This window comes from Hippoglossus stenolepis, chromosome 20 (assembly GCF_022539355.2).
Source record: "Hippoglossus stenolepis isolate QCI-W04-F060 chromosome 20, HSTE1.2, whole genome shotgun sequence".
Taxonomy (NCBI): Eukaryota; Metazoa; Chordata; class Actinopteri; order Pleuronectiformes; family Pleuronectidae; genus Hippoglossus; species Hippoglossus stenolepis.
Genome location: NC_061502.1, coordinates 20,218,661 through 20,245,590, shown reverse-complemented (window position 1 = coordinate 20,245,590; position 26,930 = coordinate 20,218,661). Strand labels below are relative to the sequence as shown.

Genomic DNA, 26,930 nt, shown 5'->3' with positions numbered 1-26,930 from the left:
ACATTTTACTCCGTCAAAGAGACACGATTGTAAAGACAAAGACGTTATCGCTGCCTCAGCTTTCTTCTCTAAAGCTGTTTTCAGTCCTGCACTGAAGACCACACATTTCCCTGAACCTCCCTGGAGCGTTGAGCTTCACCCACCTGTTGCTCTGACGGGGTCAAAGCTAACTCTCTGCCTGTCACTCACATGTGACAGTGTTTGACGACCCTCTGTTGTGTCGACAGAGGCTCTGGGCGGAGTGAAGGACCTGCAGGTCACTGATCCCACCACCAGCTCCCTCAAGGTCCGCTGGGAGCCGGCGGAGGGCAACGTCCGGCAGTACCGCATCTTCTACGTGCCAGCGTCCGGCGGCGCCGAGGACATGGTGAGATATCAGACTGACTTCCTGTGCTTCGCCCAGCTCATCAGACGTTTCTGTATTTCATGCGTGAAAACAACAATATTCATGTTTCTTTCTGATGTGCAGAAAACTCCTGCTGCACATTCACTCGACAAAAAAACACATTCAACTGCTTCAGATCACTTTATTCACAAATTCATGTTTTAGATCTAATGAAGCTTTTGTCTTTACACTTTATTATAAATTAAAAAACAATAACAGATTTCAAGCTGCATTATTTTGCACTATGTCGATTTTACAGTCCTGCACACGTCCGTGATTGAAAGACTAGAAGCTGCACCGTTGTGTTTGCATCATTTGAAGTTGTGTTTGTGTGTGTGAGCAGGAGCAGGTGTCGGGCGGCACCACCAACACCGTGCTGAGGAACCTGCTGTCGGACACGCCCTACACTGTGACCGTGGTGCCAGTGTACCCAGAGGGAGAAGGTCTGCGTCAGTCCGACAACGGAAAGACTCGTGAGTCTCCTCAGACGTCAGCGTTCACCCGACACTCGCATTCCTCACACTGCAGCTGAAGAACCCCCCCAGGTTTAGTTTCTGATCCTCGTGACGAACAAGACGAACAAGAACCACAGAAAACAGCTCATATAAAACAGGTCCCACTGCTGAATGAGACCTCCAGTCATGTATATATATATATCTATACAACAGAGGCCTTTAACAGGTATTGAAGGTACTAAAGGTGAGAGAGGACAGCTTGATATAACAAGAGATGACCTCTGATGATGAGCTTCCCTCGTCCAAGACTTAACCATCTCCTCCAGCTGGAGAGGGTCAAAGGTCACCGAGCCACTGTCCAGCAGCTCAGGGTGATGAGAAACAGAGCCGTCATTCCTTCGCTGAGATAAACAGGGACATACCAACCGGGTTAATCCGTCTGCACTAATGTAACCAAGACAAATGTTCATCACTGTCCTGACGTGAACCCGAGTCCGACTCTCAGAAATCAGAAGCAACCGACAAACACCAGCTCCCAGGTGAACCAGTGGAAAAACCACTGTCATCAGCCAAAAGCCCTGAATCTTTAAAAGGCTCTGAACCCCCCACAGATGAGTTCACGGAACAAAGGAGAAGTGAGGAGCTGTTTTCAAAGTGATTGATGGCATGAAATAAAAAGACAGATAATGTGGACCTTAAAAGCTCCTGTTGGCAGAGGAGGAGCTTGGATGAGGAGCCGGGCTCACTTATGTCTGGAGAACTGTTCAGGCTCCGGTTGCTTCTGTGTGTGTTGGTTTTGTTTCTGCCCACACTGCCACGCTCAGTCAGCAGAAATGCATCCTGCCATTTTTTTAGTAATTGGAAAACTCTTGAGTGAGGCACAAAGCGATTCCACTGAAACCTCCAGCGGCCCAACAGAACGTTTTGACTTCTTGTCACGACAGTTGGGAGGCTGCTGTGGTCCAGATGTGATGTGCTGTGCCACAGGGATGTTTGTGGACAGTTTATGAAGAAGTTATTACCTTCGCCAAGGAGGTCGTGTTTTCACTCGTCTGCTGGTTCGTCTGATCGTCAGCAGCATTACACACAAACTACTGGGCAGGTTTCCACCAGACTCGTTGGAACAATGGGACATGAAATAAGAAAGAGGTCGTTACAATTGGCGGCAGATCCAGAAATTTTTTAGCACATTCTTTATTTTTGCAGAATCTCGCATGCAGAGGTGCATGTGAACCAAAAGTTATTCATAGACACAGCGAAGACGTGGCGCTTCCACGTCCTCCACTCTTTCTTCATGTTACTGCAGCACTGTCCCTCTTCTCACAAGCTGCTCAACAACACATGACACCGTTTGACTGGCAGGACGCAGACAGGGAGATTCTGATCAACTCCATTTGAAAGCATGTGAACATGAGCTTGTAGCTTTACACTCAGAAGCCATCCGAGGTTTCGACTGACTTTACCACTGCATGGAAAAACACAAACCTCTAATCCTGCTCAACCAGAACAGGATTGCAGCAGCGCAGCAAAATGCTGACACAGAGCGAAATAAGAAAAGAAAAGCTCAGGGAATATAAAGTTGAACCTGGCTCAACTTGGCTCAACGCGACCTGGCGTCATCCAGCGATCCACCGGCCAGTCACAGAACAACCTGCTGCGGTGTGGTTCTTCTTGTTGGTTGAACTGGTGGTTCTGGTTTGAGGGTAAAGGTTTGGCTCAGGTTTGAGGTTTAGTGAAATATTTCATCATCTCAACAGTTCCTGAGGAAACTGAGCTTTTCTCAGGGTCTTGATTCGGTTTGTCTCTTTTTTGTTTAGCAGCAGGAATGAGATTTTATTGAAAACCAGAACAGACATTGGTTTGAAATGGTTGCAGCAGAGTTTAGTGTAACGTCACATGTGTGAGGTGCGGCGAGACTTGAACATGTAACCATCTGGCGTGTTCCTCTGTGCGCCTCCGTCTGTCAGTGAATACGAGTCTCTGTGCGACGTTAATCATCTTTTATTATCACCAGCTCAGTCCAGCTTTACTGTTTCCATCCCTGGGGGAATTTGTCACATTTAGTTTGGACAAAAACAACACTTGAGTCCAAACGGAGGAATAAACTCAGTCGCTGCTGTAAAACGATTAATAACAGAAGATTAGAGCAGGATGACATCATCTCTCGTCCTGTTCCTGGATGAAAACAGTGAAACCTCCCGACGGACGCTGTCCTCTGTGCTCTGGAGGTTTGAATGATGATGTTTTAAAGTGGTTACACAACGTTTGGAGGAAGGTTTCTGCTCTGGAGGGTTTTTTCCCTCCTGAGGACGAGGCTACCTTTTACGTCTTTTTAGTGTTTTTTAATTGAGTAGAGCTCCAGGGGGATGTGCACATCTGGTTCGGTTTAAAAGGAAAGTTTAGGGCTTTTGCATAAACTCAGAACTCTGCTACTTCTCTCTGCACATAGACACAAAAAAAAACGACTCGTCCCTGCAGGAGGTTTCAGATTCATAGATTTTGTAAAAACAGAAATGACGATTAAATTCTCTGTCAGTTTTTTATTTCTCGATAAAAATACCGAGCAAAAACACAGCATTAAACACATAGATGTCACTTCTCTAAATATGCCAGATTGTTTTCATCAACATCCAGGATTTATGCTTTGGAAAAATTAAATATATGTATTGTGAAAGAAAGTGAATATTCTTGGATCCCTCCCTGTACATCCAGTCATGTCCCGTCCTTTCACAGTTTCATGGAAATCAGTTCCTGCAGACACACAAACAAACAGACATAAATCTGAGGTCTGCAAAACTATTTAAATTTCACTGGATTTCTGAAAAGTTGGAAGAATTTATCTTCAAATTATCCAACTTTTAAAGAAATGCAAAAACCTAAACCGACACTTTTTAACATCAGCAGCTTTAACTGTCCCAGCTGCTGAACTGGGACACACTGGGAACGAGCCCTTCGCTCAGATGTTTTGCTGCCGAGTGAAAAATGTCAACTCTCCCTGCTTCCTCACTTCCCTCTCTCTTCACCTCTGTGACCTTTGCAGTCCCACGCACGCCACCCAGGAACATCCAGGTGTACAACCCCACCCCCAACAGCCTGAACGTGCGCTGGGAGCCCGCCTCAGGCCAGGTTCAGCAGTACCGCGTGGCTTACACCTCCCTGAGCGGAACCCGATCCACGGGGTCGGTGAGTAACTCTCTCCAGGCGCTTCAAACTCAAACTGTCATTAGCAGCGCTGTTGGCCTCAGGGGCAGGTGGGTTCCTCCTGAGATCCCGTCTCTGCTCAGGAGGGAAAAGGATCAGAGCAAAGACTGTGGAGGTACAAAACAACACACTCTGACATGTTGTTTTATTTTTAAACTCTTATCAAATCTGCTTGTGGGATCAGATAATGACTTTTTTTGGTTGTGAATCAACTTGTCGGACATTTCGTGCCTCGAGGAAATTCTTGAGATAAGTCAAATGGGGAATAATTTCATCCCTCCAGCTGATTGAGCTGCTTGTTTCAAGATAAAGAAGATTTCAGAGCAGATAGAACTACAACTAATGATTTGTATTAATACTGTGTAATCTATTCAAGTTTTGAAATCTACTCAATAAACAAATGACTCAAGGTTTCAGGCTTAACACTTTAAACTTGTTGGCCGACACTTGGTGCTTGATTCCATAACCAGGACCTTTGTATTTTCTTTTTCCACTTTGAAAAACATCTGTATATACTGATTGTAGACTATACATAATATAAAATATGATATAAATAAAGTGAAATCAAAGTGTGGTCGTAGCGTTCACTGGTTTCACTCAGTTTATTCCGTGAAAACAACAGGTGGTCCCAGTTGGTTGGACCTATTTGTTTCCCTCAGTGTTGGTTTTGATGCTGCACAGATGTTTGCACAGCAGTAATTATGGTAATGTGGAAATCATGACTTGTCAGTTTTTTGTATCTCTCCATCAGCTCTGATTTCATGCTCTGGTGCAAATGTCTGGAATGCAGGGAGAGAAAAGAGGGTTTTATTCTCCCCACGAAGATTCTGAACTCTGACTGATGTTTGGAACAATGGCACAGCGTACACATCTGACTGACATCAGGAGGGGGTTGAAGTCTTCTGGGGTCACGGGGCTGTCGCGATGACTGTGATCGTCTAACAGGGTTTCACAGTTTCTGTCGTTCTTCTGCTTTTCATTCGTTTCAACTTCCTCTGATTCAGTTGAGAGGAAGTTGGTTTAGCAGAGACACAACGATAAACACAGTCGTATAAAGACCGACTCGGCTGATATTCCATTGGTTAAACTTCACTGGGTTGACCCGAGAATGCAAAATAAGAAAAACAAAGAAAAACCCCAAAGTAGCCGAAAGTACGTGGACAATCGAACATTACACCCGTGGAACCTGCAGGGATTCACTTCCACTCAGTCACGGCAGCAGGAGAGAGTTAAACATCAGGCATAGGACAGAAGAGCACAAAGAAGACGGGTTTCCACTGCCACGCGTTCCCACATTTCTATCACAAGATTGACAGATTAAAAGCCTTCATGGTCATTTGGAATAACTAGGTAACGTTAGCGTGGGAAGATAATGTTTTTAAGGCATTAAAAAACCACGGCGCCTTTAAATTACGTGGACGTGGACCTGTCTTCTCTCTCTGACCAGCAGGGGGCGACTCCACTGGTAGTTTCTATAGAAGTTCATGAGAAAATGACTCAACTTCTCACTTTATAACGTCAGTAAACATTCTCCTAAGGAGTTTATGTCTCAATCTCCAGTTTCAAGTCTGTGTGCAAACAAACCTCTGGTATTTTTTTTTTATTATTCTGAAGAACTGGCCCCATTTGGCTCCTCCCACCCAAACCCAACGTAACCAGTGCGTTGATCCTCCTCCTGTGATGATTCCGGATTTAACCTCACGACAGGAGGGGAAAATGCTTCTTTGACATTTGGCTCCAAAACTGTCAGATATTTTCTTTCTAACCAAAACTAAATCACTTGATGAGGATTCGATTGGAGCTCGACCAGCGGGTTCCATCCCAGTGATGTCATGACCCTGGTTTTCATGGCCCACAAAGCGTCGCTGTGATAATCCCAGTGACAGGAGACGCTCCGCAGTCATCTCCCTGCCTGAGCCGATGACAGAGCGCCGCACTCTCCAGCCGCGTCTTAGCAGGAACTGTTTATCCGTCAGTCCACTTACTGAATGAAGGATTTGTTTGGCATCAACCCCCGGTGCCTGTGTTAGTGTTTGAGGGAAACTTTGGCAGCAGGAGATCACTGGATATGGGATGAGCAGTGAGGTCATTATGTACATTATCAAAGCCAGATCTCTGTGTAATGCATGAGGAGGCACATTTGAAAAGGAGACGCCTCCGCACTGTGGCTGTCACGACCATTGTGTCTGTATGTTCTTTGACCCTTTGTGGGTTTTTTGTTTCTCTGTGAAAGGTTCTGGTTTCAGGAAATATTAACAACGCCTTCCTGGACAACCTGATCCCAGACACTCCCTACTCAGTCAGCGTCTCCCCGTTGTACGCCGACGGAGAGGGATCCCCGGTGAGCGACAACGGCAAAACACGTAAGTTCACCGACGACAGTTTATACAGAAAGCACCCTGGATATTACCCATGATCCTCTGCTTCCTGAACCTGTAAAAAAAAACACTACAACTTGTCCAATTGATTTCTACATAATCTGACATGTTGTCGTTGCAGTGCCACGCGGCGGTCCCAGGAACATGCGTGTGTTCGATGCCACCACCAGCACCCTGACCATCGGCTGGGACCACGCAGAGGGGCCGGTGAGGCAGTACAGGATCGCCTACGCTCCCCTGACCGGAGACCCCATCACCGAGTTTGTAAGTACATTCAGTCTAATCTAGTCTAATGACAAGCTGAAGTATTTAAACCGGTTTCGATAACTTTAAATGGGATTCTTTATAAAAATCCGAACCTCAAGCTTTTCCCTCACATCTTTTGATCTTTTACATTTTAGCCGTCGTGAGAGAGAGTTTTCAGGTCATTATTATTTCTTGTTTTGATAAAGGTCTCAGATAAACTCTCGATACACTCTCTCCGATCTGCGTTCACCGTGACGTTCAGCTCAAACTATGCAGTGAAGTCACATCTCTGGATTCCTTTGGCTCCTTCAGGTTATAAATCACCGATTAGTGAGAATAATTACAGGCTCAGTTAAACAAACAGTGCAATTTGGGCCATAATAACGTTATTAATGGTCCTAAATAACGAGTTGGAGCCGCGGTGGCGGGCGGAGACGGCCCAGCTGCGCTTCCCCTCCGCTTGTTAGCGAAGCACCTGCTCGCCATGAGTCAGCTGTCGGCAGCGGAGGGTGATGAAAGGATTTCTCCAGAGCGGGGAATGACTTGAAAACCAGTAACAGATCATTATTTAAAAAAGAGCATCTGCAAGGTTTTAGTCGATAATCCAGAGGAAGTGCAAGTTTCTGAAAAATAATTCCTTCCTGTCTATTAGAGTGCAGATTAGGTGCAGATTAGGTTAGACAACAAATATGTGAATGAACAAGTTCCAATCTGTGCGAGCGAGGAGACGTCCTGTGGCGAAGGAGATCTGCAGCGTGGAGAATTTCAATAGCAACAACAAGTTGACCCCACTTGGCTCTCGTTGGCTGTGCTTTTCATCACGAGCCAAGATGGAGGAGACCCTGAAATCAGCTGGGTCAACAACCGGTCGCAACCCAAACACAGCTAATCCAACAACCACAAGCAGACCGCACAACTAGTTTCTGTGTGTGTCTCTTCCTGCGCTGATCACATCGAGGAAGCGGTGAGACGTGGCTCCGCTCAGCAGACAACCACCTGGATGTGTGAGCTTGTCTGGAATCAGCAGCTCACAGGATGTTGCAGCTGCTTGAGAATCAAAGCAAAGATGTTTCACTGCACATGTTCCTACTGTTTGTCGTCTGAGAGATAACTTGATGTTTCCAGTGTTTAACAGTCTGAAGTTGAACTTGTTGAAACCTGATGTAAACTCACAACAACCATAGTGGCCCCATGAAGGTTTAAAGACAGATCCTGGATGGACCCTTCAGCCACACTCACTTTTCATTCAGTCACATTTCAGGAGGTTCAAATAGACGGATTCATGCACAGAAACATAATTTAGATAAGATGAGATGTGGATGTGTGGAACATCCGATGTGTCAGTGAGCGGATGTGTGTGAAACACATGGAGGACGTGTCCCCCCAGCTGATTATTAGCATGTGTAAGGGAAGAGCAGAAAGTCAAAGTGCTGTCACAACATGTTTCTGGAGCTTGTGTTTCTGTGGATAACCTCTGAATGTAAATAGGGTCATTATGGTATAAAATGGCGCTCCGGTGTCTGGAGACGTCTGACGCTGCGGTGTTTTCATCCTCAGACTGTGGTTCCTGGAAACAGAAACAACGCCATGCTGCAGAATCTGCAACCAGACACCCCGTACAACATCACCGTGGAGGCCATCTACGGCGAGGGGCCCGGGGGGTCGCTCAACGGACCCGGACGTACAGGTGAGGGGCTCGTGTTCCTATCGGACTGAACAAAAGTGGTTTGAGTTTAGTTTTAATGTCACAGACTCACTTCTCTCCTAAAGCAACAGCATCCGAGGATCAGGAAAAGTTTGCTGAAGAAGCGATTGTGTTGTTTTGTGTCTGAGACAAACTCTTTGCGTTGACGTGTGTTCTCTCTGTCGCAGTCGGCCTCCTGAGCCCCAGGAACCTTCGTGTCTCAGATGAGTGGTACACCCGCTTCAGGGTGTCCTGGGACCCAGTGGCAGCTCCTGTCCACGGTTACAAACTGATCTACGCTCCTCAAGGTGAGCTGACGAACACTGGTGCTGCTCGTGTCTGAGCTCAAAGAAAAACTATGTCTTCAAATAAAGGCTTTAAACTTTAAAAAGAAGGTCGAAAGATGTGTATTGAGGTTATTTGCTCGTTACAATTTTGGTTTTTTTCTTTGGTTGAACAACTGCAGTGATTTAACTTCGTCTTGTTCACAGGGACCAACCAGTTTGTGGATTTATTTGTGGGCGACGTGTCCTCTTACACTCTGCACAACCTGCAGCCTGGAACCACCTACGACGTCAAAGTGATCGCTCAGTACACCGGCGGTCTGAGCGGCCCGCTCACTGGACCGGGAACGACACGTACGTACTGAGATGAACTACACAAGAGCCTCAAGTCTAAAGATAATGAATCTCTAATCTGTGATCTGCATTCAGAGACCTAGTCCTCAAATCACTTGACATCTCTGTGGGACTTGTTCTCAATAATAATACTCTGGTTTACTACTGAGACGTTACAACACGTTACCGTGGAGATGATCCCACTCAAGTTCACTGTACTTCAGTTCCAGCTTCACCTGTAAACCTCTGTCCTCCCCAGTTTACCTGAACGTGACCAACATCGAGACCTTCGGCGTCGATCACGACAAGTTCTGCATCAAGTGGACTGCTCACAGGGCGGCCACGTCGTACCGCATCAAGCTCAACCCTGTGGACCGTGAGTCTCCTTCATCTTTTCATGAACTGCAATGTCTCCACGCAGAAGAATTCAAGTTGTTGATTCAGCTCTGATGATGTGTGGGTTAAAACTGCAACACTGCAATGGTGAAAACGACTAATTGATTGAAACTCAAATCGATTTCTCGTTAGTTATAATTGATCGGGGAATTCCCCTCTGAGGCGTCAGGTTGGCGTGTGTCCCTGGGGCCGGCGGGGTGCTCCTCCACCACAGCATCCTGATGTGTGCGGTCACATGTGCGATAAGACTCCCAACACGTGTGTGAATCTCCAGATGAGGTCATCTGCTGCTGAGCAGAGCGTGTCGCTGACGTCAGATCACGTCTAGACTTTTTTCTTTCTCCCCCTCGGAGCCTGTTTGTTTCCAGGCCTCCTTCATGTGATTATTACTCCAAGCAGGACGCAGGGTTTGGCCGGGATTGAAAGCGGCCGACCACCAAGCTTAAATGTCAGAGAAGATAACATTCTCTTCGATTACTGCAGGGTCTTTGATTCCCATCTGGTTCAGATTCACACCTGGACACGGGTCTGCGGTTAGACAACAGGAAAACCCAGGAAACGAGCATGGATAGTTTAACATCTGTATGGTTGTCATTAAGACAAGATGCCAGAACAAATGTGGGTCTTTTAGCGTGAGACAGACGACGGGTTTAACCGCGAGGATCGGAAACGCTCCACGATGCTCTCAGGTCTCCGTCGACTGTTTGTTCTGAGGTGGAAATGCAAACAGACGAGTGAGTGGGAAAACATCGAGCTCCAGCCTCCACTGATCTCTCCATCATATTTTAAAAAACGCTGGTTGGAGACGAACGTGTGGCCGCCGGGCTCTCAAGACGCAGAATCGTCTAATATCCCTCTGGAGTGTTTCTTGTCAACATCGCTCACTGCTCAAATCTGTGTGTATCTAATATTCTGATGAACGAGGGCCACTGTTCTGGAATCCATCTGACTGTGTGTGTGTGTGTTTCCCGGAACAGTTCACATGAAGTCACCTCCAGCGTAACGTGTTGATATTACAGAGATCAGTCCGAACGCGTTGCATCACCAGAGCTGCTGGATTCTGTCATTGGGAAGAAGATGACGAAGCCCGTCTTGTTTAAAGTCGTCCGCGCTGATACGTGTCTTCATCGTGCAGCTGTCTCTGCAATAAACAGGCTTTGTTTGTTTGTGCTGACCGGAGCTCAGTGTAAATAGGAAACCTTATTATGAATATATCACTGCCCAGCCACGCAGAGTCGTAAACACTTCACTGGAAGGGTCAGACGTCGGCTTCGTTCATCACAGACATGTTGACAAAGAGGTTTGAGATTCAAGCAACAGTTCTGTTGTTCAGCAACAAAACAGTTTCATCAGGCTGCAGGTCCTCCAAAGTTTCTCTGTCTTTTTATGTTTAAAATGATTATTTTTAATCGATTGCGACGCTGCGACACAGGCAGAGGTTTTCTAAGATCCCAGGCCAGATGTGTAAACACCTGGGGAAGCGATCTCTGAGTCACTGTTAGTGATCAACAGTCGTGTGAAACTCCAGGAGAAACACGAAACGAGTAAATATCTCAGTTTTCACCACCTCCATTAATCTTTTATGATGATTCAGAAACAACGAAATGTTCAGGGTGTGGTCGACAGGCCGAGAGTTTCCAGACGTCAGTGTCGTCCTGATTTCAGTCTGTGGCTCCGGTCACAGACGAGTCAGTGTTTCCCTGTGATCGCTCCAACTGACTCGTCCCATATCAATAAATAGACAAATAAATTCATCAGGAGGTGTCGGTGTCGGTTTAGCTTCACGATTCTTTACCAAAACATCAGGTTTTCTAGAACGTGCGGTTTTTGAAAACCTATTGAAAGATAAGTCATGTCGACCATCTTTATTTACCGTCTGTGATCCGATCCTGTGATTTCAAATAATAACTTTATTCAGGACGATGACGAATACGTCTTGGTCCTGATTTTAAATCTCATCCTGACGACTGGTGAAGTGAACACGTGTATTTCCTCTGCAGCCTCCAGCAAAGGACAGCATGAGATCACCATCCCCGCCGGCCTGCCTCAGTACTGCTTCGACGGACTCTCACCCGACGCTCTGTACACCGCCACCGTGTTCGTCCAGACGCCGAACCTGGAGGGCCCAGGCGTCAGCGCCAAGGAGAAGACACGTGAGTGATTCACAGAACAACAGTTATCTCATCTATCGGGGCTGATCCTGATCCTTCATACAACCTGTTCACTGTTGTTCTGTATTTATTACAAATACGATGATGCCTCTGGTGTTTTTCCTGCAGTGGTGAAGCCGACTCCAGCTCCAACTTTCCCACCAACCCCGACACCTCCGCCCACCATCCCCCCCGCATGGGCAGGTAAGCGTGCGACGCCACCATCCAATCGGTGGAGGTGAACTCTACAGATCCACATTCAGAAACACCAGGTTCCACAGAGACGTTGTTCACTGTGAAAACCCTCTGATGAGAACATGGATCCTCCGGGACTGAACAGATCGAGACTTTTCACTCAGACTCAGCTTTGGGCCGAGGCGTTAGATTTGACTCCTGCTGCGTCTGACTCACCAGCAGTGAATTAACAGCCCACACATGTTCCACTGGAACCGTTTCGAAGACACAACGGCCCAAATGATATTTTTGGGCCGATATATTGTGTAAATCAAAAGGAAGGATGGAGAAGATTAGAACGTACGCTGTGTCACATGAGGCAAAGATTATTCAAAGCTTTTTATGCGATTCGTGTTCGTCTGAGAGGAATCCATTAACGAGAGCTGGGTTTCACTCTTCTGGGGACCAAATGTTTTTAATTAATTTTTTATGAAACCATGAAATTACTACACGCAGCCACAAAGCATCGTTTCTCCTGATGGTTTTGTTTTGTTGCACGTTCTCAGCTGATTTTAATGCTTCCAGGCTCACAAACAATAATTATGCAGCACGATGCAGTTTTCTGGTTTCTTGTGACGCTGCCCCGGGGCCTGAGCGCCGGACGTTCAACAACCATAACGACGTGTTTTCTTGCCTCAGTTTGCAAAGGAGCCAAAGCAGATGTGGTGTTCCTCATCGACGGCTCCTGGAGCATCGGCGAGGAGAGCTTCACCAAGGTCCGGCACTTCATCTCCGACATGATCGGAACCTTCGATGTCATCGGACCCTCGGGAATGCAGGTTTGGATTTTAAAATGTTTGCTTCAAAAGCACTTTGACATCATGCCGCTTAGGTTTTATTTGCAGAATTAAAACATCACGTTAAAGACACAGTCGTGAAGCTGAGTGGAAACGTGCTGGGGAGGAAGGAGCCTTGTAGGAATAAATAAACTAAGATCCACTGCTGGTGTAGATGTTGACTCTCTCACCTGCTGCACATCTGCTTGTGCTGAAGACGAAAGGATCGTAGTTGTGATCTCGCTCCGTAAACTCGACGTCTCACTAATGTCAGCGACTTTCCAAACAGGTGTCGTTTGTGCAGTTCAGCGACAGCGCGAAGACAGAGTTCAGGCTGAACGCTTACCAAGACAAAGGTATCGCCATGGCGTCACTTCATCACATTCGCTACAGAGGAGGAAACACAAAGACAGGTTCGATCACACGCACACACACATCAGACCTGCTGCTGTATCTGGTGGATCGTAGCAGCTTCTCTATGATTTCCTGTGCGTCTCTGTGGAGCAGGAGTGGCCCTGAAACACACCTACGAAAAGGCCTTTTCACTGGAGAACGGCATGAGAAGGAACGTCCCCAAGGTTGTCGTCGCCATCACAGACGGACGATCTCAGGACGAGGTGAAGCAGAGCGCCGCCAAGCTGCAGCACGCAGGTACTGCACATCACGGTCACTGGAGCTGGATTCGGAGCTGGATTCCATTTGACCTTTTTTAACAGATTCTCTATATAAACGTTTCCCATGACAACTGAACTTGAAGAAACATGTTTTCACTTCTCAGAATTAGAAGTGACAGGAGACACAAGCTTGTTAACCTGTCGAGGATTCTGCTGGTTTGTGTTCTGACAGTTTTTGAATGTTGCCTCAGGTTACAGCGTCTTTGCCATTGGCGTCGCCGACGTGGACTTCGTGGAGCTGCAGGAGATCGGCAGCAAACCCAGCGACAGACACGTCTTCGTCGTAGACGACTTCGATGCTTTTGACACCATCAAGGAAAACCTGATTACCTTCATTTGTGAAACTGCATCGTCCTGTGAGTTTACACAAACTTTACTGAACCAAAGAAAAACATGTTTCAGCCTCTATGGACTAATTTGAATCTTCTTTAATTCTCGTTTCACAGCCTGTCCCCTGATCTTCTTGAATGGATTCACTTCACCGGGTAAGAAATGACTCATTTATCAAGAACTTAAATTACCTGCTGTGCTTTTAAAATCTCCATCTGTGGCTGTGCAATAAAAGGTTTGATTACTTCCACGTGACGAGCGCCTCATTTACACACAAATCCCCTGATGTGTTGTGTTCCAGGCTTCAGGATGCTGGAGGCGTTCAACCTGACGGAGAAGACCTACGGTTCCGTTAAAGGCGTTTCCATGGAGTCGGGCTCCTTCAACAGCTACCCAGCGTACAGGCTCCACAAGAACGCCTTCCTGACTCAGCCCACCACGTGAGTTTCACATGGGTTCACTTGGATTTACATGAACTCATAAGAAGAACCTTTAAATTAAATTAGTAGTTCATTTATCTTGGGTTAATTGCTTTTATGTGATACAGTTACATGAAATTCTCACAACTTAAACACGCTGCGTGACACTTTCACAGCTGAACACAACCAGCACTTTCCACTGGAGTTTCCCAGTGATGGTGCAGATCTGTTGTCGTCGTCAATCTTTTAAACACGCGTCCGAGTCGTCGGTGTGAGGAGCGCGTCCTGCACAGCTGCGTTCAGACTCTTTACGAAGTGGGTCAGTGGATTTACGGTGTGATGTGTGTGTCTGACGGAGCCGCACGTCGTGACAGAGCACAGCCACACTGTTAACAGCTCGACTTGTGACTGTGGACTCTCCAGCATGCCCAGTGACATCAGAGCGACACATGGGAAACATCTTGCTCGAACTCCAGAACTCAAACAGAAGTTCTGATTGAATCTAGATAATTTAATACACTTCAGTATAAAGGAACATGATGTCCTGACCATAGGCTGTAAATAATGATATGGATACGAAGGGTGGACGTCATTTAGAGTCAGTCTGTGCTGCAGCGACCCGATGATGGAGCCACGGTATCGTTGTGCGTTCAGTTATAGTTTGTTCTAAATACTGGATATGAACTCGTTTTTATTGATTTAGAGTTTAGATCACGATTCTCCGTCAGTTTGTCTCCTGTCTTTCCTTTTGTGTCTATTGTCTTTTAAAATGTCTCTTCATACGTGTCCAGTGAACCATGAGGAGTTTGCGTCCGATCAGAGCCACAGAAAACCTCCCTCCTCTTTTACCATCCGTCCAACATGTCTGTGTTTTTGTCTCCTGAACAGAGAGGTCCACCCTGAGGGACTCCCCCACGCCTACACCGTCATCCTCATGTTCCGCCTGCTCCCCGACTCACCCAGCGAGGCCTTCGACATCTGGCAGGTGTCAAACAAGGACCACCAGCCAGAGACCGGCGTCACCATCGACCGTAAGTGACCGACTCCGCTCCTGTGATGTGTGTGAGGTGAGAAGACGGCACTGGCATGAAAACGCAGCGTGGACGTGCGCGAGGGGACGCGGAGCAGCTGGGCCTCATTGTGTCAGGTCTGATCTTGAAACAAGCTGAGTGGGGTGTAATGAGCCGGCTGTGCCCTCCGGCTGCTTCGCTCTCAGTCGAGGACTGAGCCGAGTCTTTGTCATCGCCGCGCTCAGCTGGCTCCAGTAAAGTCTTGGTTCCAGTCCGTCAGCGGGACCCTCTGCCGGGCTCCGACAGAAACACTCCGCTGTCCGTCCTTGTTCTGGCTGTTGACTCTTGGACGACACCGAGGTTCAGATCCTCAAAGAAAAGTTGTGTTATTAAAATCAGAAAGAGTTATGACTCATTTATGCTCAACGATAGAGTTGGAAATGGACAGAGCTCTCTGTCCACAGTCTGCGTTCAGTTCGTCCATATTTAAACACGACTTCTGAAAGAGTGGCAGTGTAGCTGTGAGTTCCAGATCATACAACACGAGGAGGAAGCTTCAACAGGTACACAACGTTTTGAGGAGAGACTTTGTTAGAACACTTTTCACAGTGGTGACTTTCTTAAGAGGAACATTATCGTTGATGGTTTGTTGTTGTCAGAGACTCAACTCTGCTCTGCCTCCATGTATTCCAGCTTATTACACAATGCAACCCACAATGTTTCTAGAAGGTGAACCCAACGTGCCTCTACCTGCAGGTTATGGGTTTGATGCACACATCAGGGAAAACTTTAACTAAGGGTTATTAATGAGATGTCAGCGAAGGAAAAGTTGTTGAAGTTTGATTAAAGCTGAAAGTCCTCCGGGCAGAAAGAGAAGCTGAGGAGCAGCAGCTCTGATGCACAGACAAGAACTAACGTAACTAGGCAAAGCAGCATTTCTTTTAATGTCTCTTCTCTCTGTGCTCAGCCTCCAGCCAGACCGTGTCCTTCTACAACAAAGACGAGCGCGGCGAGACCCAGAGGGTCACGTTCGACAACAGTCAAGTGAAGAGCATCTTCCACGGGAGCTTCCACAAGGTAAACCCTAAAGATACAGAGAAGAAGAAGTATCCAAAGTCAGTTTAACGTGAGCAGAGTCCAGCAGAAAGTCAGATGTGTCTTTAATGGTTGGATTATATACCATTTCTAATTTCTTGGTGAGTTTGCTTTGTTCTCGCTGGACGTCCAGGGATCATACAGATGCCTGAGATTCCAAATATGTTGTGTATTACAGGCCGAGCTGCTCACATGCAACTCCAGACGTGTTTCAGTGGAGTTATGTCAGCTCACACAAACAGATGGTCCTGGGCAGGTTGTAAAACACATGATGCTCCGGCTCTGCAAGCCGGGGCTGCGTTTTATTATTCTTGTTTTTGACTGTGTTCAGGTCAAACCCTCTAATTGATGGGGAGGACATCTGTGTCCTCTGGATGTTATAAAACCATCAATAGACCGGAGCTGGTTCGGTTTAAACATTCAGCCGCAGATTGATGCTGCTGATTCTGTCGCTCTGCTCTTGACATGTTCCCCCCCGTTTTCCACTCGAACTGGAGAATTCCAAGATGAAACGTGAAGTTCGAGAGAACTCTTTGAAACATCACGTGCACGAGCGACTCTTCGGTCACTGTGTGTGAGTCTGTAAACGATTTCACTCAACTTACAGAAACAGAATGAAACAGAAACACACAATGTTGTTTGACAGTAATTCTGACTTTTGACGAAGCTGCCGTCCCAAACAGAGATACACACCATTACTTTATCACCTCATAGACGGACTTTCAAAATACACTATTGTTTTACCAATAATAAAACCTTAAATCTTAGAGGTAACATAATGATCAAATACATCATTAGACTCAGTTTTCTTTATATTAGAAACATCTGGATATATTACAGACCTGCAGTGATCCCTCCTCCAGAGGTAGAGGTGTGATGGAGGATGTAGTTTGTGTTTCTATTACTTCATCAATATGTTGACGATATGATGGTTTATATGAATGAACGTCAGCTGAATAACAAACTTGTTTTCAAGTGCAACAGTGGAACATGTTCTGCAACTTGAACCAATCCTCACTCAAAAAGCAACAATCACATCGGAATTGAACCTTTTTCATGAGACTTGAGTCTTGGTCGTGAGATCAAACGTCAGAATTTCACGACACAATTCAAAAGAAAGCCTTTAGAAGCTCAAACTTTCTTTTCCTTCCGTCTCAAAACAAATAATCTGTGGCCTGATGTGGGAGAGTTTATCTGGCGCAGTGCAGCTGAGGCCAGAGGTTCGATGCTGATTGCACCACGAAGACGTAACGCTGAGTGGAAGTCGTGTGGACAGCCGTGAACAAACATTGCAACCGATCTTTGAGCTCCTCTGAGGGGTGAAAACGCTCTGTGGTCCCTGCTGGGACGCTCGCCTGGAAAATACAATGACATCAGGGCAGCGGCAGCAGGGAGGAGGTTCCCTCACCTCCATCCATCTCCCCTGCCGCCTCCCCCCTCTCCCCTCGGCCTCTAGTAGCCGACCACAGGGGAGTTCTTGTGGTTTTACCTCCCAGCATGCCCCTGTGCACTGCGTCTGCTGCAGGGAGGCGTTAAACTATGAGCAATTTGTAATAATAGCAGAGAGTCTCAGTGATTATGACCTGCCTGCAGATCACCTGCTGACAGCTGCCCTCTGATAATAACACTCCTCAGTTTCTTCTCTTCCCCTTGTCCTTTATTAAGTTATCTCTTTCCTCCCGCTGGCACGAAGACAGAGGCTGTAATTTTAGGTTTATCTTCAGACGGCACAAAAACAACTTCTTTTAAAATCCAGGGTTGGATTAAGATTCACCCAGTCGGGCCAAAATTAAAATTCTTGTTGGTGGAGTTTTTAAAAGACAGATGTGATAAATGATTCGGACCTTCACAGAGAAAGAGAAAGTGATGGAAAATTGTTCCCTCAGGGTGAAATTCCTCCTCCTCCCTCCATCGGAGTTGGCAGTAAAACCCCAGTTGCTGCCTGGGTTTCAGTTTGTTGCTCAAGAGCACTGCTGCAGCCTGGACACGTGTACATCAGTGGGTTAAAACCTCTGCCGTGTTAACTCTGGAGGTTTTTTCTTTCACAGTCACAGACAAACCACCAAACGATAAAGATAAATGAACTGCTGAATGATGTCGGGGACAAAGATTTGAATTAACGTCAGATTAAAGATCTGCCAAACCTCACAGCTCACTGGGACATTTTGAGCTTTGCAGAAACAACCATGATTTATAAAGTCAGCTTGAACCCGACTGCAGCTTCACTGCGAGCTGATGTCTCTGCAATGTGCCAGATCCAGGAGACGTGAGCATCATCACGCCTGACTTCACGAATCCTCTTTCCCCTCGCGGAGCTTCACCACACAGCTCTGACGTGGATACCTGGTGTCTGAGCGTCTCTGTGGCCCGACGGAGGATCCTCTCTGCGAGTTCTGTGTTACCCATCAGCCATCACAGAGAAACACATTCACAGATTCACATCAGATGGAGAAAAAATCACACAGATAAATCTGAAAAACGACACAGAGCCAGACCGTCGGTGTCAGACAGAGGCCAGAGAGAGAGTCTCAGCTTCACTTGGTCGAGTTAGTTTACGTCTTCATCTCATCATCAAACATGAGAAATCAGTGGAGCGTGAACCCGGTGTAATGTAAAATGTTGAATATCACCAGACCTGTTAAATAACATCAGTATAAGTGTTTGACGATTCACAATGGTTGTAAACATTTAATTAATATATGTAATATTTGATAAAACCAGAATTCTGAGTGAAGATTAAAACCTGAAGAAGATCTTGAGAAGAGAATGAATTTACTTTGGCAGGTAACAGCTGATCTTATCCACAGTGAATCAGGTTCCTCTGAAAGTCGGAGGATTTTCCAGCCTGTCGAGTCTGAGCGACACACTTTGGATCATATTTAAACATATCATTTATATCAGCAGCTTCACGTCCATCATGTCGCTGTTATTTCTGGCTCTTAAAGTCAATATCCCGTGAGCTGCAGTGTCCCCGGATGAGTGAAGTGTTGAGAGCGACACTCTGAAGCTGTGACAGAACCTGCTGACTTCATGAAAGCTGCAGAGCATCAGACGACGGCCTGTCTGAAATCCAAAGCGTTAATGGAAACACAGTCGTTGTTGGACGTGTGTGTCTCTGTGGTCTGTTAAACATGCCCCTGCATTTCCGCAGACGCTGGCCGGCCGCAGGCAGCGAGCCGCGGCCGCCTCGTGGCTTTTACAAAAGCAATGTTTTCCCTGCGTACAGTTGGAATGGCTCCAGCCGGCCGTTGGGTTTCAGAGGGGCCCGGGGCTCAACCACAGAATGACATCATGAGGAGGATCTGAGTGAGGAGATGATTCCTCCGCTGCTGTTTTCGTATTCACGATCAAAGAAGGATCTTTGTGGCTGACACGAACAAAGACATTGTTCCAGCTGCTGGAATCTAGAGACGCACCAACCAGATCGACTGAGTCTGTGTGAACGTTACTTGTTACACAGCTCGGGCATCGAACATTTCACAGCGAATCTTTTTATTTCTGCAAAACTACCGCTGATACAACATCATCAGTTTCAGTACTTTACTCACAAGAGTCCGACAAGCAAAGAGGTTGGTCCGTACCTCGGCTTTAAGGTCATTGTTCCGTACGCACCTCGGTTCTGAGGTTTTTTACGTTTCGTACAAACAAGAAATACAAAAGCTTTTTTAAACACTAGTTTAAACTTTAACACCACCAGGAAGTGATCATGTGGATTTCTACACGTTCCTCCTCTGGTCCTCTGGTCAGAACTCGAATCTCCGTGCAGCAGTGATTTAGCTGTGATGGAGTTTCTTCTTTCTGAATGAATGGAAATTAAAGGAGCACTGGTTTTCCTCTGTGCGAGCTCTCTTACATTCCAGAGGTGTTTCAATAAACAGAACTACAGCGGAGACGATGGAGCACGTCCCCCCCCCCGATCAGGCTCCACCGCCAGACTCCGCATAACCTAATAATTTGCAGGCCATCGGGATAAAAACCAGACACAAGACTTGGTCGTGGAACAAAGAATGTGCCAATAAAATCTGCTCTTCCTTCTTTTTCTTCCTTTCTCTTTCTCTCTGAAGCTCCATGTCCTGGTTTCATCCACCGGCATCAAACTCAACGTCGACTGCCAAGAAGTGGCTGAGAAGGAGATCAAGGCTGCCGGGAACACGTCCAGCGACGGCTACCAGGTCCTGGGCAAGATGTCCAAGTCCAGCGGCTCCAAGAGAGAATCTGCAACTGTGAGTGGACTCTGATCCTGCAGAGAGAAAGATCCCACTGAGGATGTACAAGGACTTTAAACGTCTTTTACTTCATGTTAGCGTTTGACTGCAGCTACCACAGCAACAGTGTAATGTGATGACAAGAAATCAGGCTTTGAGCTGTAGAGACGAACTTCATTTATAGAAACACTTTAAATCAAATTCATCACAGCAGTAAAGGATCACTTTCTCTTTTTCATAAAGTGTAGATTTAATATAGGGATTTGAAACATGTTATTTATTCATTAAAATTAAATTAAACTTGCTCCCAGTTGATCAATAATGTTGGAGGCTGAACACAGATGACTTAACTTAACTTAACTTAACATTAGCAACTGGAAGAATCTACGCTGGAGCATTAGGGTCAAATTAGACTAAGAACATTCTGAGAATAAAGTCATAATATTACGAGAATAAAGTCGAGAATAGTCCCAACGATAACCTCACAGTCGACCAAACTTTTCCTCCGCTAACGAGACGTGTGGTTCTTTCTTCACAATAAAGAAACCGACACGATCTTTTCAACTGATTGTGGTAAAAGTCCGACTTTATTCTTGAAATCTCAGAACCTCTGTTTTTAGAATCAGGGGCTGATCTTTATTAATATGAGACCATACTTTACCAGGACTGTGTGTGAATCCGTCAACATGAGACACTTCCTCTCTCCCCCCGGGGCTGATGGGACATCACTTCTTGTCCTCAGGGAGCCGTGAGGGGGGGGGGGGGTTTCACAACACCGCTCCCATGTTCTGTTTTGTGTTTCTGTTCGACAGTTCCAGCTCCAGATGTTTGATATCGTCTGCAGCTTGGCCTGGACCAGCCGGGACAGATGCTGTGACCTCCCGTCCATGGTGAGAGAAGCTGACCACTTGACTGATATGTACAAACTCCACCGGCACCGTCACGCAATCCTTTGACTCCTTTGTCCTTTATTCATGACATAAGTTTGAACTCATGTTAAACAAGAATCGGAATATTTGGCAAATTGTGATGAAGACACAAAGTGTAATTATACACGTTTAGTTTTGAAACCTTGAAGTAAGGAAAATTAGGTTTAATGTAAAAAGACGGTTATTTTGCATGACACACACATTAACTCTGCCTCCTGACTGAGAGTTCCCTGTGTGTCCGTGTCTGTCCGTTGTCTTTGTGTGTGTTGTTGTTTGTTGTGTGTCAGTAGTTCATCTTTGTGTGTGCTGATGGATTTTCCTCACAGAAAACAGACCACCTGGTTTTTCCTAAAACAGATTTCCAGAGAAAGTATCCAGACACAGGGACGGCTCAGGATTTAGTTTTGGAGACACTGGCCGCTGTGGAAGTATTTACGGCCTCTTGAGAGTAAATAGCAGACGAGTGTGTTTATCTTGTAACACACATTCATCCGGATTGTGCGTGTGTGTGTTTTATACTCAGATAAGAGCTCAGGACTCAGAAAAGACCCAGAGAGAGAAATAAACAAGTTATTGTACATGAGGCGGCTGAACAGAGATAATACAAGATGTTCATCAGAGCTCTTATGAAGCAGCATCAGCTGTTTCCTGACACTTTCCTGTCTGAGTCAGTGTCTCTGGACATGTTCTGGATCTTCTCCTGCAGCCTCCTAGTAAAATGTGTGTAACATGTCCTCGTGAGTCCATGTGAGGAGACAGCAGGACAATGTGTGGAAGCTTCCCAGAGAGCGAGTGGACGTGTTGATGAGGTTTCTAACACGTGACGGACGTGAAACTGGAAGAACACAAACATCTCAGGATGAAGAAGAGGAGCCGTACACGTAGAAGACGAAGACGTCCACTTGGAAACACGAGGAGGTTCCAGATCTTCTGGTGATGAGGGCCGACGCCGGTGTGGATGAGCTGTAAACAACAACACTGATCTTTCCACAGCAGAGTTTATACGTCATGTCCGGCCTCCTGCTGCTCTACAGGCTCCGCCCCTCGCCTGGATGTTCCCACATGTTCCTGTTTGAACGAGTTGGGACCCAACAACCTGCTGCTGCTGCTTCACAAACACTGACTACAGGAAATGTCATGTGTGTAAACAGCTTTAGATTTATGCATTCAACAGCATTGTGGGGGTTTTTTTGTTTATCCTGCAGTGGACTTTTAATTTTCTCACGACCTTTATCCTTATTTTCTGAACTCGTCCGTTTTCATTTTCCTAACTTCCTCGCTCACATGTGGGAGTGACTCTGCAGAACACAAGGTCCAAATGAAATCAGATAAAGTCCCTCTGCAATGCATAGCATGAAACAGAAACAGATGTGGACACTGATGTTCTGCAGCATGGGAGGAGAAGGGCTCGATACTCTGGTATAAATCTGCAGGCAGCAAGAGCGTATACACATGAATGCCATATTTACAATCGTCTCTATAGTAGGAAAAGTCCCCCTTGTTTCTTTATCCTCCACACACACACACACACACACACACACACACACACACACACACACACACACACACAAGCTGTTAAACATTTGTTCGTCAGCAGCAGCAGCAGCAGAATGAGGATTTCAAGCAGCTCGGCCTGTTGCTCGGCGTCTGGACTCTGGACTCTCTCAACATGAAGGCTTCTCTCCTCGGTCCCAGCAGAGATCTCCAGAGACGCTGCAACAAACAGAGCTTTGTCTGAGCGCAGCACGTCTCCACTTAAACATCCCAGCCCCTCTGAAAAGGACTCAACTCTGGATTATTATCTCAATTTGCTGCAGAGCAGAGACAGCTGCCTGATTGGACTGTTTTATACAACATTCGGTTAAACGGTCCAAATGGAGGCGATCAGCAGGGACCCGGTGGAAAGAGAGCCGGAGTCTGACGTCCACACATGAGCGGAAAAGTCCGCAGAACAAATCCAGTGTGTGTTAGATTTAAAAACCTCCTGCAACGAAAATCTAATTTCTAACCTCGTTAACGTGTCCATGTCCATATGGTGTTTTTTTAAAATATGATACATATAATGAGCGGAAGAAGTCGCCACCACCATGACCGAGTGTTTCCACTTTGAACATCACAGACCTGAGAAACTGATCCTGTTATAAGGGGCCTTTCTATATGTCTTCACCATAGTGAGCCTCTGATGCTCCCAGTGAGCGAGTGGACGTGTGGACGAGGTTTCTAACACGTGACGGACGTGAAGCTGAACACAAACATCTCAGGATGAAGAAGAGGAGCCGTACACGTAGAAGACGAAGACGTCCACTTGGAAAGACGAGGAGATTCCAGAGCTTTTGGTGATGAGGGCCGACGCCAGCTCAGGAAGAACATGCAAACTCCACACCAGGGTTCAAACCCTGAACCGTCTCATTGTGAGACGACAGTGATAACCACTGCACCACCAGTACGGAGGTGTTTTTTCTAACCTCAGCTCTGCAGTGGAACTCTGGGAGATATTTCACGGGGCGTTCAGGGACAGGCCCAAAGCGACACTGGTTTCAAATGTTTCCTCAGATGTGTTGAGCTGGTTCCTGCCGCTCTCGACACGTTGTCAGGACGTTTCCTCACAGTTTACGTCAGTGACTGTTTATGTTTCAGTTTGAATCCTCTGCTGCTGAGGAAGTGACTCAGACGATCTCAGACGTTCAATCACATTCAACTCGGATCTGACTTCTTCATCTCTACAGTGTGGTTGACGTTGACCTGTTTGTTTTCCAGAGGGACGAGCTGAAGTGTCCGGCTCTTCCTAACTCCTGCTCCTGCACCTCAGAGGGCTCCGGGCCCCCGGGGCCTCAGGGTCCAATGGTAAGAACCAACTCAGCCTGTTTCTGTTACATGTTATTAGCAAAAGGGAGACATAACATTTCCTGGAGTCGAGGGAGAAATCCTGCTTCTATACTCGAGTGTTTCCACTTGGACACTTTTATTTTCCCGTCACTACATGTCAGAGATAAACTGATGTGACAGCTCAGCTCTGTCTCGTAGAAAATGACTTTTCCAGCTTCATTTGTAGGAAACATGATGGTTGCTGGGTAATGTTCAGTCCCAGGATCAGTTCCAGGATCAGTTCCATGAACCATTTCCCTCACATATAACAGATATTTTAAAATCATGTGCTGTGACACATCAGACCAGAACACTCACACTTTTCTAGAGGTTGATGTGATGAAGAAACACAGAAATAAAACCTGTCTGTATCTAAATGCAGGGGTTTTATTTTGAAAGTGCGACCTCTGAGGGGATGTTACAGCTCAGACATCAGCTGCTCTCTCTCTTTATTTATGGTTATTTATATACTGTATGTTGTACGAGGCAGAATATTGCGCCCTGAAGCGCAGTAACCTCGGAAACCTTCTGTGCGACGCCTCATAAAATGTTTTAAGAGGGGGAGAAGGTAAACGCTGCTGCGAGTTCTGAGTCCAGCCGTCTGACAGTTGAAGGATAAACCTTCACCCTCACTGCACTAATTTCTATTTTACAAGATGTGGGTGTTTTTGTATCGTTAACAAATCAAGAAAAATCACTAGAAAAATGTTCGAGACCAAACATTCAAACCTTTATTGTCCAATAATTCATCAAACCAAATATATCTTTCACTGGTGTATGACACACAAAATAATACAACACACAACATTTTCTTTCATATTTATATGCTCTTTGAATTTCCTAAGAACACACTCACCTGAGGATGTTTATTCAAGTTGATTTTATCATGAAAACATATGAAGTTAAAGCGACACATGAAAGATTAGACAGCAAATCATCAGTGGAGTTAATGTGAAGATCTTTCCTCTTTCCTACCAAACACTTCTGGTCAGTTCCCAAGTTGCTGAGAAGTTTATTAACTGATGTTTTAAACACTGGATTTTTAACTTATCTTCACATTGGATGTTATCAAATAAAATCAAGCAGGTTTTCTGTGTTTTTAAAGAAGATATTTTCCACTGTGAAGGTCGAGAGTTGCTCAGTTTTGCTCTTCGCTCTTGTGTCTGTGATAATGTGATGATTGCTCCTCTTCCTCCTCCTCAGGGTGCCCCTGGAAGCAAAGGTCCCCGAGGGGAAAGAGGAGAAGCAGGTTCTGCTGTAAGTATCTTTAAAACAACGTCTTCTTTCTATACCGTCCTGCAGAGGAGAAACACTAAATGAGGATCAGACTCCTGAGTTATCTGCCCTCCATGAAAACAAAAGATTGTTTAAAGTACGAGAGCTTTGAAGCGAGTGAGAACATCTGATTCCACTTATCCAATGAGTGTTTTTCCCTCTGATATGAAGGGAGGGGAGGTTCTGTTCGATCCGCGCTCAGCATTCCTCATCTCCTGTAGCTCTTTTCCACAGATTAGCATAGCATACCTGAACTATGACGAGAGACGTCAGCAGATATCAGCAACAAACTCCTGCTGTGATTTAATGTTTCTTATCTTCTCTGTTTGTCAGGGGCCCATCGGCCCGCGGGGGGATAACGGACCACCTGGGCCCATGGGTCTACCCGGCCCTCAAGGACCCAGCGGGATGTCGATTCCAGGAGAGGCTGTGAGTCCATAAACACACTGACACACACACACACACACACACACACACACACACACACACACACACACACACACACACACACACACACACACTGTGAGCCACACAGGTCGACCAGATTCTTTAGTGATTTATTTATAAGCTGGGGGAGAATCTGAGGTTCATGACTCAGAAGAAGAAGTGAAACCTTAAAAAATGCTGATAAATCTGAGTTTGGATCTGGGAAATGAAAATGTTCCCAAATCAAACAGACACGTTCCCTGGTTTAGTTTCCAGGAGAAGGTGACATCACTGAGGACATTAGTTCAGGTCCTGTCCTCAAGAATCTGTTCCGTCCAAGACCAAGAGGTTTTAAAGATTCGACTCCTGATTCCTCTGTGTTGTTCTCCTGAAGCAGCGAGGATCCGTCCACAGTCCTGCAGCTCTGACTTTTAAATCAAACACTACATGAGACATTCAACCTGAGGAGCTTCACCTCCATTCAGGCCTTGAACGGCTCAAACGCTTTCAATCAGCTGCTTCTTCACCAGCGGCCATTTTGACATCACATTTAACTGCTCGTGTGAAATATCAATAGCAACAGAATCGTGTGAATGTGTAACTGACAGACATGTTTCCTCCCTTCAGGGCCGCCCTGGACCCAAGGGAGACCACGGAGACTCTGGTTTACCTGGACAGAAGGTGAGTGCAGCTGAAAGGAATCAGGGATATTTAAGAGTTGAAGCCACGTGGCTGGAGGCAGACGCTTTTCCAGCTGTGGGGGGATTCAGAGAGAAAAGAGGGAGTTTGTTTCTCTGAATATTACTTTTAAATTAAACTTCAGCGGAGGACGAGCCAGCAGCTGCTCCGTCCTCCCCCTGATGTCGGTTGTTTATCTGGGAATTTACGAAGAGCTGCCGTCCAACCTGAGATATTTGGCAGAGAAAATCACACCTTCGCTCATAAAGAAAGTGTTGGCGTGCGCTGCAGCTCTGATTCATCGACTTACGCTGTGAGTTCTCTGCAGGACGTTTTATGAAGTGGTAAGAGATTGATTATTCATGAAAAGTGCAGAATCATTCAGAGATGGAGGCTCTAGACAGAAAAACTAAAAGATTCAAGGAAATAGAAATAAATTCAGTGAAGTCGTCGGGTTACTTGGTCAAACTTAGAAATGTAGTTGATTGTTGAGTCTCATCCT

General features: G+C 46.1%; 1 protein-coding gene across 6 annotated transcripts in view; it reads left to right on the top strand.

Moving 5' to 3' along the window:
* col12a1b (collagen, type XII, alpha 1b) overlaps positions 1–26,930 on the top strand; it is a 95,163-nt gene that overhangs the window by 51,980 nt on the left and 16,253 nt on the right. For all 6 annotated transcript variants that reach the window (XR_007032291.1, XM_047338168.1, XM_047338167.1 and 3 more), the window contains 25 exons: positions 228–367; positions 729–858; positions 3,881–4,023; positions 6,275–6,404; positions 6,541–6,683; positions 8,223–8,352; positions 8,538–8,657; positions 8,841–8,987; positions 9,226–9,342; positions 11,363–11,515; positions 11,642–11,716; positions 12,386–12,525; positions 12,812–12,935; positions 13,030–13,173; positions 13,388–13,552; positions 13,643–13,681; positions 13,828–13,966; positions 14,834–14,976; positions 15,923–16,032; positions 20,115–20,273; positions 21,068–21,145; positions 23,942–24,028; positions 25,253–25,306; positions 25,658–25,753; positions 26,378–26,431. Coding sequence is in view for 5 of the 6 variants with exons in the window: in XM_047338168.1 (XP_047194124.1) it covers positions 228–367; positions 729–858; positions 3,881–4,023; positions 6,275–6,404; positions 6,541–6,683; positions 8,223–8,352; positions 8,538–8,657; positions 8,841–8,987; positions 9,226–9,342; positions 11,363–11,515; positions 11,642–11,716; positions 12,386–12,525; positions 12,812–12,935; positions 13,030–13,173; positions 13,388–13,552; positions 13,643–13,681; positions 13,828–13,966; positions 14,834–14,976; positions 15,923–16,032; positions 20,115–20,273; positions 21,068–21,145; positions 23,942–24,028; positions 25,253–25,306; positions 25,658–25,753; positions 26,378–26,431 (2,960 nt within the window). In the remaining variant the exon portion in view is untranslated. The remainder of the gene's footprint in view (positions 1–227; positions 368–728; positions 859–3,880; positions 4,024–6,274; positions 6,405–6,540; positions 6,684–8,222; positions 8,353–8,537; positions 8,658–8,840; positions 8,988–9,225; positions 9,343–11,362; positions 11,516–11,641; positions 11,717–12,385; positions 12,526–12,811; positions 12,936–13,029; positions 13,174–13,387; positions 13,553–13,642; positions 13,682–13,827; positions 13,967–14,833; positions 14,977–15,922; positions 16,033–20,114; positions 20,274–21,067; positions 21,146–23,941; positions 24,029–25,252; positions 25,307–25,657; positions 25,754–26,377; positions 26,432–26,930) is intronic.